Below are 13,287 nucleotides of genomic sequence, written 5' to 3'. Positions count from 1 at the left end.
TGATGCAGACTTTTAAAAGTTCCATCCTGATCAATCAGCTGTGTTGGGGCTTACAAACACTTGACATGGAGGTTTACATTTATTTTCACCACTTTCGTAGCTCCTTGCAACGCAATTGCCACCTAACATTTCATCCCTTTAATTGATTCAAATCTTCCCTCTTCAAATGTTATTGTTGAAATCCTTGATTTAATTTAAGATTCCGGGAGTCATTAAGAGTCTCATTTGGTGTATCACTCAGTCTTTTTCAGCCAGCTAGTGGGTACCCACATTGTTTATTTTGCTTATCTAGCATTTACTTAAACTCACTTTGAATGTGTGGTAACAGGGTGCTTCACGTAGACCTGGAGAACGCAGTCAATTAGTTCAAGAACTGGGGAAAGAAATGGTTCTTGGAAGGGTTGTTTGCACATTGGTTGCACCAAGTAAATATATGGATAAACATAACATAACATAACAGGTGTATTTGTAAAGCGCACGATTACCCGTAGGTGTCCTGGCACTGAACAACAGATGCTTATTGTTACCCAACTCAATGGTACTCATTTTATCGACCTCAGATGGATGAAAGGCTGAGTGGACCCGCCGGGATTTGAACCTGTGACCATGAGGTCGAACACAGGCCCCTGCAGTGGCTGCTTTAGTCCACTGAGCCACCAGACCCGGCTAAAAATATGGATGAGATATGGTGAAGTTGCTTATCTTGTATTGAGAGGGCAGGTCATTCCAGTCAGCTCTCTCCTTGCCCCCTTGATTTTGTGATCCTGAGCAAATCACTTAATCTGCCTGTGCCTCAATTTTTCAACTGTCAAAAGGGAGTGCCTTCGCGAACCACCTTCTTCCAGGAAGAATTGCAGAAGGTGTCTTTGTACACCTGACCATGGCAGTTAGCTCTTTTTTTTTTTTTTTTTTTAAGAGCCAGACATGGTATTTTGGTTTTGCTTTTACTGCTTTGATTTAAAGTAAAGTGAACCAGTTGGCCAAAGAAAGTCAGGCTACCTTTCAATTATGCGGAGGAGGAGGACACAAATGGGGAGGGAGTAGGGTCACTTTTGGTGGACTGTATGTGTGAACGACTATTTACAGTTTGTGATAACTTCCCAATTACACTAATGAACTAGCATGCTTTCTATATTGTTATTGTGAACTTCCTTATGTAGAGGAATACAATGCTTTGTGATGCTGTCCCATTCTGGAATAATGCTTGACTTGGTATCCTATTGGTAGTACTTGTCCTTTTTTGTGTATTTTAGGCAGCACAAATTGAAGGATGTTACCTAGGCATACGTAGATAAAATATTCAGGTCAGATGCTCCTTTGTACCCTTTTATGAAATAACCTGAAAAAAACACTTTTCAATCTCTTCCTGCTTTGACAGCTTCATTATGTGAACCTTTCCACAAAATTTGTTTTGCATCTTTTTGTCATTCTTGGGAATTTACAAATTTTTGCAAATGTGTAAGTCGCATGGCAGAGGCATCACAATAAGATCTTACTTTACGTTAAAAATACATAGAAATTCACTGAAAAAAGCAAAGCTTAATGTAGAGTTATACATGGGTGTTCTTGTAAAAATGGAAATTCACCAGTTATGTGTAAGTCACCAAAGTATAACTTGCACAGCTATAGTAGACTGCATTACAACACTGACATATGAAATATATGGCAGTGCAAGATATACTTAGGTCAGTTTCGTATAGCCAGTGAATTAAAGAGTTTTTTGGCTTTAAAATTCTATTTTTTAAAAATTATTAGAACACCTACGTATAACTATGTAGATCAGTACCCAATTAAGTTTGAAAGGCACAGGGAGATGGTCATGCATCTGAATTAATATCCAATCAGTCAGGAAACATGGATGGTTTTGGATAGCTCCCTCTGATCCTTTTACATTACTGTGATACTGAAAGTAACATTTCAGATTGAATTTGAGAACTGCCTACCAACCTAATCAAAGTGCGCTCCATGTTACCTTTCCACAAAGGCAGGAAGGTGATTTGCGTACACCCGGCGCAGAAGGATCTTGTGCTCCATTTCCATGTGGGTCAGGATAAGCTGGAGCACGTCGTTGGTGTGTTGGTGCCTCAGGCCAGAGTCCTGGGTCACCTGGGAGAATCTCTCCAGGATCGGCAGAAGGTCTAGAAGGCAGGACAGGACCACCTGAAGACGAGAGAAAAACCACAGAAGGCCTCACAGGATGTAGCTTCAACATATTCGATTCACTGCAAGAGGTCCTCTGACCAAGCTGGCAAAATGGGATCCCTAACTTCGGAACATCATTTTCAAAATAACAGCATTACTATTCCCTGCAAACCTCTGTTAAAGAGAGTAGCAACTGCAGTAAAGTCTGGCAATTTGCGCGAGTTTTTGGTGCGAAGCCCCACAAGATCGTAATCCCAGTCCATTACACATACGAAGATCTGAAAAAATGAACTTGCTTACTAATCTATTTAAAGGCAAGTAGACATATGTTGGCAAATGGCCAGTCCAGAACATCTTTACTATCTACACTTTTCATGTTCCCCACAAACATTATGGAAGCACAATGGAAACAGTCCAAATTTCCAACTTCCCCAAGTATTTATTTGTCTTGTAAGTGTGGTCACTGGTCAATGATCCAGTAGCTAAACTACCAAGGGATGTCACAGTTTTTATGTGGTCTATAAAGATTACCAATTAAGTTATACCCGATCAGTGGAATAGCTCCCAAAACAATGCCAACAATCCTGGACACATGCTTTGTCTCAGATTATATTAATCTATCACATCATTCACAGTTGGCCTTCACTACAAATAATAGACGGTTCCTGTGATTTAACTCATGAGTTTTTGGTGTAGGCCTATACTGATAGTCAACTGAAGCCCACAATATCATTCTTTGGCACTACCAAGTTGGACAAATCCCTTTTGAAAACATGTCATACTCGAACAAAGAATTCATAATTATGCAACAAAGATTCCAACAAAACTCAAATTCTAATCCGTCTACAGAGACTAATTTGTAAAAGAATAAGTGCCAAACCTTTCTCAGACGCCCTTTGGCGCTACTGTCAAACGTCCAGGTTGCTCTATAACAAGACTGCTTAGTCTTTAGCTCACCCTTTACCTCTTTCTTCAATATATTGTCCCTGCTCCTATATCTCACTCCCATATGTTCCTTTTCATCCCTATTTTCTTGCTTTGCCATTGTTTTTCCATCTTGCAAATCCCCCTCCTTTCCCCTTTTGCTACACCTCTCCTGCTGTTATTCGGGGTCAAAGTCTGATGGTTAAACATAAGTGCTGGTCCCCCAAAAACAAGGGTCAGTACCCCAGCTACAACCACCAGCTCACATTAAGCACTGCCCACCCATCTAAAATACAAGAGTCTTATGTCAATGTAAATTTCACACACTTGTAATAACTTTTCACGTGTATCAGAGACAAGCCCAAAATCTTGTACCTGGATGAGGTCTGCTTCTGGGGTGTAGAGGTGATTGTAAAGGGCATGGTACACCACCTGTGCCCGGTTAGACTGCAGCAACTCTGCAGCTGCCTGCAAAAACAAGAAGAATAAAGTAAAGTGTGTTAGCAGAGAGCATGGGAAATGCAAAAAGAGTAAATAATATGTAAAAACAACTTACAGAATACAGTATAAACATCTGGGCGCAGAGTTAAATGGCAAGTTGAATGATCATGGGTGTAATCCATTGCCCTGAAACTGACTCTTGAACAGGGCCAGGGTGCAATCTGTTTTTATTCGTTTGCTCCTTAAGTTTTAGTGCCTATGACGACAATTATAACACTTGCACGGGAGAGCCAAGTACATTGCTAGTACACTTGTTGGTCTCTCTCTGTTATTAAGTCTGCCCAGCCTTTATTGCAGCATTTATTTGTTTACGGATGAGTTACGTCGCAACATTATGTTTTGTTTATTTGTCTGTATGACAGAAGTCTGTGTGAGTGCTGCTGTTCAGACATTCCAGGGCCCGCTACAACTGAAAAGCATGTGATGTCATTATTAGGAGCTGGGACTGAGTGAGGCGAGTACACAACAGTGAATCTACAACAGTATCACGTCAGAGCAGTCAGTGTGATGCAACTATCTATGCCCTGGATAGGCACAGAACCATATTTTGAGACCTTTTATTACGAACATCAATGAATATAGGCAGACTTTAGTAACCTACCCCAAGGCTACATTTCATAATGCCTTCTAATTCTGCCCTCTAATGAGCCACGTGTGGTACAGATTCACTTCTACATGCCTCGTTTCACAGCTACTGCACTTTAAATATTAAAACTATAAATCATATTTCTGTGCTTAAGTTGTGCTTATTAATGCGAAATCAACATCAAATAACTCTAGCCGAAAAGGGGAAATCTGTGAGGTTTGTTTGCACACTAGAGAAGAGTCTGTGAACTATTGAAATGGCATAATGTTATTTTTTTTTAACATTCCTGGTGGTAAGTGGACCCCACTCCTCAATCTCGACCTCTTTTTCTTTTTGATTAAAGGGATGTATGGACTCCCTTACAAGGGAGAGTCAGGCTCATTTGCCTCATAAGACCATGGTTCTTTAGTCTCTCTCCAGAGACAGGAAATACTACGACTATATGTAATGTGTTTTACTGAACGTTAGACCAAGGCAGATGATGACCACGCGAACAGTGTTAGAAAGGGGGTTTCCGTTTGGTAGAGGTATGTACCTTGTGCAAGCAGGAACCACCTCGCTAGTCAGGGTAAACCAGATACACAGTAAAAGAAAACATGTGCTCACCCTCTGGTAACTTGGCACAGAGCAGTCAGGCTTATCTAAAGAGGAAATGTGTAAAGTATTTGTGCAACACACAGTAACAAAATGAAAAACACCACAAAAAGACTACACGCAGGTTTAGAAAAATAAATTATGATTTTATAAATAATTCAAGACCAAACCGACAAGAAGTTGTTATGAATTTCTATAGAATATAAAGAGTTCTAGCGCTTTGAAGCAATTAGCACCTTAGGGGTTCCTTGAGGTGGAGCTGGACCGGAGAAAGACAACAGTTCAAGCCGACCATGATGGAACGTGGGCTGGGTACAGGAGCCATGTAGGACCAGGTAACTGAGTACCGTGATCCTGGTCGTAAGCATGAGATGCGGGGTCGATGCGCCAGTAGATGATTCTATGTCACTCGCGCAAACGAGGGATGCGTTGCTTTTTCACACGTGTTGATGGCGCTGTATTGGGTTCCGAAAAGAGCATCGAACTGCAATGCTTTGATTCTGAAGCCAATGCGCCAGATTCCTCTATGCTGTCAAAGGGATGCATTGATCGATCTTCAGCTACGATGCGGTGGTCTCGGTGCTGCGTCGATGCAGATGCCCCAGGTGCCGCTTCCAGCGAGCTGGGGATGTGTCGGTCGATGCATCAGTTCCAGAGGTGCTCCAGAGGTGCTGCTCGGGCCCCAGGGTCGATGTGTTGGCTGCTGCTTCCAGCAGGTGGAGATGTTTCAATTTCACTGGTGCAAGTATCCAGGTCCACTTCTAGTGAACCAGGCACAGGAGCAAGGGGAGAGACGGATTTCCTTGAGTCCCAACAACAGGAGGCAAGCCAACAAGCCCTTGGAGATCACTTCGGTTGAAAGGCAGAGTCCAGTTCTCCTCAACAGGGTCAGAGAGCAGCAGGCAGCAGGGCAACACAGCAAAAAAGCAAGCCTGTCAGGTCAGCAGTCCAGCAGAGCTTAAGCGTCTGATTTGGTGGGTTCAGAAACCCAGTACTTATACCCAAATGTGCCTTTGAAGTGGGAGTGACTTCAAAGAAGGGACTTTGAAGTGCTCACATACCCTTTCTTCCCAGTCCTGGCTCCAGACTATCAGTAGGGGGTAAACAGCTCTTTGGATGGAGACAGTACACTACCTATTCAGTTTCAAGTAACAGCTCCTTCCCCCCCTTCCTGCCCAGGAAGAGCCACCAGAAGGCAGATGAGAGCTCAGACAAACCTAACCTTCCTGCGTTTGTGGCTGTTTAGAGAGAATGCACAAAGTGAAGCGGTCGCCCATCCCAGACATGTATTGGAGAAGGACTGCAAGCACACAGAGGAGTAAGAGCAGAGAAATGTTAAATTCAACTTTACCAGTAAAGAAGATTATCATTACCATTCCAAAGATATGAAACATGATATAGATACTACTTTCTAATCAGGAATTACAGCTTAAACATGTACTAAGGAATTCCCAATGCTAGACTTTGAGAGGAGTAGTCCTCATAGCATTGAAAAACAAATTAAGTGGTTTTTCACTACCAGGACATACAAAACTTAAAAGTGCATGTCCGACCTTTTACTTATACAGCACCCTGCCCTATGGGCTACCTAGGGCCTACCTTAAGGCTGACTTATGGGTAATCAAAGGGGAGTTTAAGGTCTGGCCAAAGGTTTTTAATGTCAAGTCGAAGTGGCAGTAAACTGCAGACACAGGCCATGTAATGACAGGCCGGAGACAGGTCCAAAAGGAGACTTGTGTGGGTGGAACAATCAATGCTGCAGGCCCACTAGTAGCATTTCATTTACAGGCCCTGGCTATATGGTATAAAATTGTACAAGGGCCTTACAAGGAAATTAAATATGCCAATTGTGTATACACCAATTCCACCATGTTTAGGAGAGAAGCGCGTGCACTTTAGCACTGTCCGGCAGTGGTAAATTGCTCAGAGTTCTATGGTCAACAAAAAGATACAGCAAAAAGAGGAGATAAATGGGCATTATGTTTGAGGTAAGACTACCCTAAGGATGACAGGTCTAACAAACAGGCTATTTGATCCTCAGTCAAAATTACATATGAGGTTTACTAAAGCAATATAATTTTTAATGTCACCCTCCACATACAACTTTTCTTCTTGAGGAACAACCACCTTCTCTCAGGGAGCAAAAGTATACAAACAAATTGAATAAGGAACAGCTGCACCACAATGAAGCAGCCATCTTGCTGCCTAATCACAAATGGCCCAAATCAACAAGTTTTATCAAGCGTTAAAAAAAAAAACATGGTTCCAATAAATCACTTTTGCAGGAATAACTCCCTAAAATAGGGAGATATACGAGGAATCACTTAAAAATTATGTATTTTTAGAGACTTTCTGAATGGAAGGATCTAATTACAAAGCCAGAGGGAGTTGGGTAGAGAATTCCATCATAAACATGCAACATTCTGGAATAATCTGCCACCTGTCCTTTTCTAGTGCCTTTGGGTGGAAGAAGCAATTTATTTTTGGATGATCTAAAATCCTTCACTGGCCCATAAGTTACAAATCATTGCTTCAAATCTTCAGGGCCATCAGTGGCGGCAGACTTTAGAAAGATTAGGAGATTCCTAAACTGAACCCATGAAGCCACTGAAATATAAATGTCAATGGGAGAAGTATGACTAAAGTCCATGGTGTGAAATGGATTCCTCTGGCCGCATCCTGTAAAGCCTGGAGTTTACTCGGTTTGCTCATAGATTTGCTAGCCAGAAATAGTTCTCATAGTCAATAACAGCTGCATCAATGGGTCTAGCAACTGCAGTCATATGTGCATCAGCCAACGAGTGACAGGGCTTATGAAACTGCCACAGATGGTAAATGCACGGCGATATTAGGTCGTTAACATGGATACGGCTATATATTTGAAAAATCAAAGCTAGCCCCCAGTAGCCCTTATTTTGAGAGGCTCATAAATACTATTTGGGCCAATAACTGTGTTGTAGCCCCATCAGTATTTATGAGGACTACGATGTTACAGCATGTGAGAAGTTGGCCTGGTATATGATGTTCACTAATTAAAGTGACCACCTTGTACCATGCCAAGCAACCCTTATGGTGTGGTTGTAAGTCACCCTTTACGGACCAGCTGCCCTAGTGGTAGCGTAGGCTAAGCGATCTTTTAGGCTAAACTCGTTTAGGCATGTTAAGCAAGCTGTTTTACCATATGTAACTCCCCTTTATACCAATGAAAGGACACCACACAGATATATATGTAAAATATATATGTATTTATTACTCAAAGTATCCCCTAGACTCTTTATGAGCACAGGAGCACAAATCGTTAAACAAGAAAGTATCACAATATACGAAAGTTGCACTTTATATGGATAGGCCCTGGTGGCCACTCAAACCATATACTAAAATAGTGGTATAAGTACCACGAACAGGAAAGGGAGAAGGCCTAGGGCCTCTAGAATCGCTGGGCCTACAAGGAGCTAACTTTAGTTAGTGACCAGGAGGTCCACGGGTCGCGTGTGCAGTGAGGAAAGTTACACGCGGGCGCCCATAGGTTTTCAATGGGTGCGTAATTGTTCAAAAGTTACTGCTAGAAGGGTCTTCTGGTTGGACTACGAATTCAAGACTTCAAACCTAGACATTAGAGATGTTACTCTACACTTGTGCACCGGAGTGCCAGCTTTACCTCACCCACAGGAAGCGGGTGTATAGGGCTCGAAGTGCGTCGGGTTTCATCTATCTGTTCAATGGAGCCTGACGACAAAGATGCTGCAGGCGGTCCGTCCAGAAGAGATGCGGTGGATCCAAGGATGGATCGGAAGTGTAGAAGACCTGTAAGCAGAGGGGACAGTGTTCACAGTCACTAGCCAGTGACCGGCGTGGCACCAGGTAGGTACCAGGCGATGTCGGGTGCAAACAGGTAAAGAGATGTAGCTTGTCTCTGCAGCCACGTGGTCCCTGGAGGTCGACGACGTCCAGGAGTCGGTTCACGAGCTGTCCCACGCAGGCTCTCGCTGTCGGCGGCGTCGGCGACTCAGAAGAAGCAAACAAGCCTTGGCAAAAGCAGGAGTCGCAGGAAGTGAAGAAAGCGGTTAGCTCTGACCAGCAAGGTCAGAGGGGCTGCTCCTTTGGAGGGAAGCAGGGGCCAGTCTGGAGCAACCAGACCAGTGTCGTAGTTTTTCAAGATGGTCGCCAAGATGGCCACTAGTCAACGGACCAGTAACCGGTTAGGCGCGTCGAGTCGCGAAGTGCAGAGGGGCCCCACGCAGATCGTGGAGATGCTGGAGGGCTCACCTTTGGTGCAGATGCTGCTCGGATGTTGGGCTTCTCAGGACCCGAAGCACAACTTGGAGGGAGCCTCTGTTGTCTCGCTTTCAGCTAGTCGAGTGTCTTCCAAGATGGCTGGCTCCACGTGTCTCGATGCCTCCACGGGTCCCTTCTTTGTAGGGACTGTGGATCGGGCGGTGAGAGGTCTGGAGGTCCAGTCCTTGTCGGTCTCTGGGCTCGGGCTCCGGCGGGAGGCGGCGGCAAAGCAGACGTCGATTCGCTGGCTGGTGCTTGCGTTAGCAAGATGGTCACTCCCTGACCGTAGGGGAGATTTCCTTCAGTCTTCTGTGCAGCAGAACGTCGAAGTTCCCGTCTTCTTAGTTGTAAGTTGATTCCAGGATGTCTGAAGTCTTAGGACACAGCTCCTACCTTTAAGCGGATTCTAGGGGCCGGACTACCTGCTAGGTCCCTCCCTAAGGGTGGGACCAGGAAGGGGGGTGGTTACACCCCCAATCCTTTGTCCAGCTCGCCCCAGGTCTGGGGCTGGTGTGCCCCAGGACCGGATTGAACTGGCATATGCACCGAGGCTCCTTGTGAGCCTCAGGCATGTCTGTTTCCTTTCAAGCCCTACCTGACCAATACACAAAATCCTGTCTGGGGTGGTGCTCGCACCTCCCCTGGCAGGAAACCCTTTGTCCACGTCTCCCAAGCTGGAAGGACTCCCAGCAGCAGAAGGGCAGACTTGTGTCTGTGGTGGCAGCGTCCATTTTGTGGAGCTGAGGCTATGTCTGATTTTACCCGGGTTTCAGGTTCTGTACATGTCGTGTCCCCCTAGGAGGGTGGAATGCTAACCCCGTCGCCAGAATTGGCGAGGGGTTAGTATTCCAATTCGTATGACACCTTACTCGACATGTTTTGATAAAGCCAAACCAAAGATATCATTTAACCGCGAGGTTCATAATGCACTTAAGAGTATATGGTATGGCGATATCTGGAAACGGTAGAAGAAAGTTGTTCCGACCACTGCAGACAGGCTCAGCTCATGCCAGAGCACCATCTCACATGAAACCAAGCACTCTGCCTTCAGGATTGTTAAGGCCTGCCATAGGAGTGACTTATAGGTTAACCTGTGTCCCATTTAAGGTTAGGTATAGGCATACTACACCTAAGTAAGAGGTGGATACACCAACTTACCCCAGCTGAGTGATCAGCCAGTTGTGTCAAATTGCTAGGCCAGGCCAGGGGTGGCACAATACATGCTTCAGCCCCTGGTAGGCCTCAGATACACCAATGCCCTGGGTACCTAGGGTACACTACTACAGGGGCTCACAGGGTGATCCAGTTCCAATGGGTTATGCACCTAAAGTGCATAGTGTCAATTTAGCAGAGAGAACAGCAGGCTGGGGGTCTGATTAGCAGGCCCACAGCCTCAATACGTCAAAAACCAGTGAAGCAAAAAGCAAAAATTTGGGGTGACCATAGGATAGCAGACCCTACTCTCCTACACAGCATACTCATCATATTTCCCCCAGAGATTCAAAGTAATCTGGAGGAACCTGCAAAGGCATACAACCAATAATCCCCATTAATTCTTCAGCCTCAGGGTTAGTAGGATTAGAATTTCCAGTATTATAAACTTTGAAGTGGGAACTTAAGACATCCTTCAAAGGGGAACACAAAAGGAGTCCCACTGTTTATTTTTGACTGCCAACTCTGCCTCAAGTGAGGCAAAAGTGGAAATACTCTTTCGTAACCAATCTTCGGTTCCAATCATTACGAATTTCCCCCTAAATTCATAGAGGTTAACCCTGTTATCCAACTCTGGGTTTAGCAAATATTGTAGCAGTTCTCTTGCAGTGCTTGGTCTGAACTTATGATAAATAAAACACTCACTGTTTATTAACTACGTAGTTTTGAAATTCAACTTCAAGGCGTAACAACAAACAATGCAATGGGTAAATGTAAATACTGAAAAGCATTGGAGAGTCAGGCGCCTTGGGGCACTCCACCCCGGTTGTCTTTTTTGCATTTTAATTTACTATCATAAGCCTTTAAGAGAGCCAGCAGACTTCCGCTTAAAAAGGCCAAAACAGAGTTAATGTCCTTCTGCCCTAAGTCCAGATTGGTGGATCAAGCTGCAAGATGATCTCTTTCTAACTTACTTCTAAGGACTAAGTTAAACATCTAGGGAACTGTCTTAGAACATGAAGTATGTATTACAGTCCAAGTTACAGGAATAAAGCTTCTTCTTTTACCAATGACTCCTAAGACAGGTGATCCACTAAGTTCGTTTTCGATATGAGCATCTAGTAGTGGAAGCCAGTGTAATAACCCATTTAAACTAAGATAAAAAGTCTCTGCACCAGCATCCCAAATTGACTAAAACTATGGCTAGCTCAAAATTAGATAGCAATGGGCCCACAAACGTCTGATCACATAACATTAATTGGCTAATGGGGATGAAAACAATTAAATAAATAGGATTAGACAGTGGTGGATGGGAAACTTGGAATGCAAATTCCTAGGGGAACAAAATGACAAACACTTTCTCAGCAGCACATATAGCTCATGGCATCTTTCAGAGTGCCCTCTCAGTGTTAGCAGGCAGTAAAACTACTAAGCACTAAGGAGCATTAACCATACCTAGTACAGATAACATTGCACCTTATCGCCGCCATGGACTACATCTGGATGAACACGAACAGAGGTGAAACTGCAGCCATCGTCCTACTGGATCCTTCCAAGATCTTCAACAGGGTCTCCTATCCCATTATTATCCAACTACTGCACAAAATCGGCATCCAAGGTCCCGTACTTTGCTGGATTTGTTCCTACCCGACAGGCCGCACCCAGTCGGTCACGGCTAGGCCACATTCATCTCGGACGATGTCAACCTCATCTGATAAGTTCCACATGGATCCTCACTCAGCCCCCCTCTGTTCAATGCCTACATGCCCCCACTCGCCAGCTTCATCTTCGTCCATGGAATCAACATCATATCTTATGCTGACTGCACCCAGCTCATACTCTCCCTGTCCAACAATACACCAAACAATCAAACTAATTTCTCTGTCTGCATGACCGAAATCACCAGATTGATGGAAAAACAACAGTCTCAAGCTCAAAAAAGACAGAAACAGCAATCTTCTGCAAAGACACCTTTGCTCTGTGACTTCACTTGGTGGCCTGACGAACTTTGACCCAAACCCCTCCCAGCAACCCACGCAGAGAACCTCAGATTAGTAATCAACAACAATCTCACCATGATCAGCCAAATGAACGCATTGTCGGTATCCTGTTTCCACACACTCAAGATACTCAAGAAGATCTTCAAATGGAGTATTGGGGTCCCATTGTACCGCAGGGACCTGTCAAATTGACTTACCACATTCAGGACGATGTGATGTAGGCATCTCACACCAAGAATCTTATTCTCTGTCCTGTAGTCATCGGATAATAGCAGTGATGGAGGCAAGACATTGTCCAGGTAATCGCTTAGCCAGGGACGGGTAACTTGATGCAATGTCCACGAGAAAACATACTTGGTGGCAGGGTTCAGTTCCCAGGTGTCTCTAAAAACACACAATTAAACAGTTATTGAGGGATAGACCAATATCTGTTAGTGCAATCTTACCGTGACATAACATCTTAAAGGTCCAATAAATTTCGGAGAGGATCTCAGCTGCATAACGGTGCAAATGTATTAGGTGAGTCAGCTTGAATTACACAGCTTAAAATACCTGGAGAAGGCTACAGTAAAAACAGCCTAGGAATGCTATCTATTTTAGATGCAAAATGCAGTTCTGATAGAGGGTGCAAGAAGCCAAAGTTGTACAATTCTTTACAGAACAAGCACAGTATGTGCTAATTGGCTCTTCCTTCCCTTCTCTATTCTCCCCCATAAAACTGTCAAAACAAAACTTTAATCTGGAGAGCTGTTTTCAGCATTGAGCTGTCCATTCTTTTTTTTGCCTGTGCACCAATTCTTCCCATCCACTGGGCATGTCCTTTCTGGTATATTTTTTTCAATGCTGAGGTTGTAGAGACAAGGGAACTAGCTGGCTAGCCGAGAATTTAACAAAAAGCACAAAACTAGTGCTAATTTCAAGTTTCCATTATCTCTTAAATTATTGATCGTACCACCACCATGCCTCTATCACGCACCTTTAAATGAGAGCAAATCAAAAAAGTAGCACATGGCTTACCACGCACTGCCGCGAATCATACACCGCTGCATATTTATGAAAATGCTAGCAAGACAATGAGATGATAAATACTTGCAGCAGTGTTGGCTGGGAACT

General features: G+C 44.0%; 1 protein-coding gene across 1 annotated transcript in view; it reads right to left on the bottom strand.

Annotated features, from left to right (window-relative positions):
- Nucleotides 1–13,287, bottom strand: part of TTI2 (TELO2 interacting protein 2) — a 91,235-nt gene that overhangs the window by 55,858 nt on the left and 22,090 nt on the right. Inside the window, exons 2-4 of the mRNA XM_085634481.1 lie at nucleotides 12,372–12,558; nucleotides 3,442–3,534; nucleotides 1,973–2,160 (exon numbers count right to left, since the gene is read on the bottom strand). Coding sequence (XP_085490607.1) covers nucleotides 1,973–2,160; nucleotides 3,442–3,534; nucleotides 12,372–12,558 — 468 coding nt within the window. The remainder of the gene's footprint in view (nucleotides 1–1,972; nucleotides 2,161–3,441; nucleotides 3,535–12,371; nucleotides 12,559–13,287) is intronic.

This window comes from Triturus cristatus, chromosome 11, assembly GCF_964204655.1.
Source record: "Triturus cristatus chromosome 11, aTriCri1.1, whole genome shotgun sequence".
NCBI lineage: Eukaryota > Metazoa > Chordata > Amphibia > Caudata > Salamandridae > Triturus > Triturus cristatus.
This window is presented reverse-complemented; position numbering and strand designations above follow the sequence as displayed.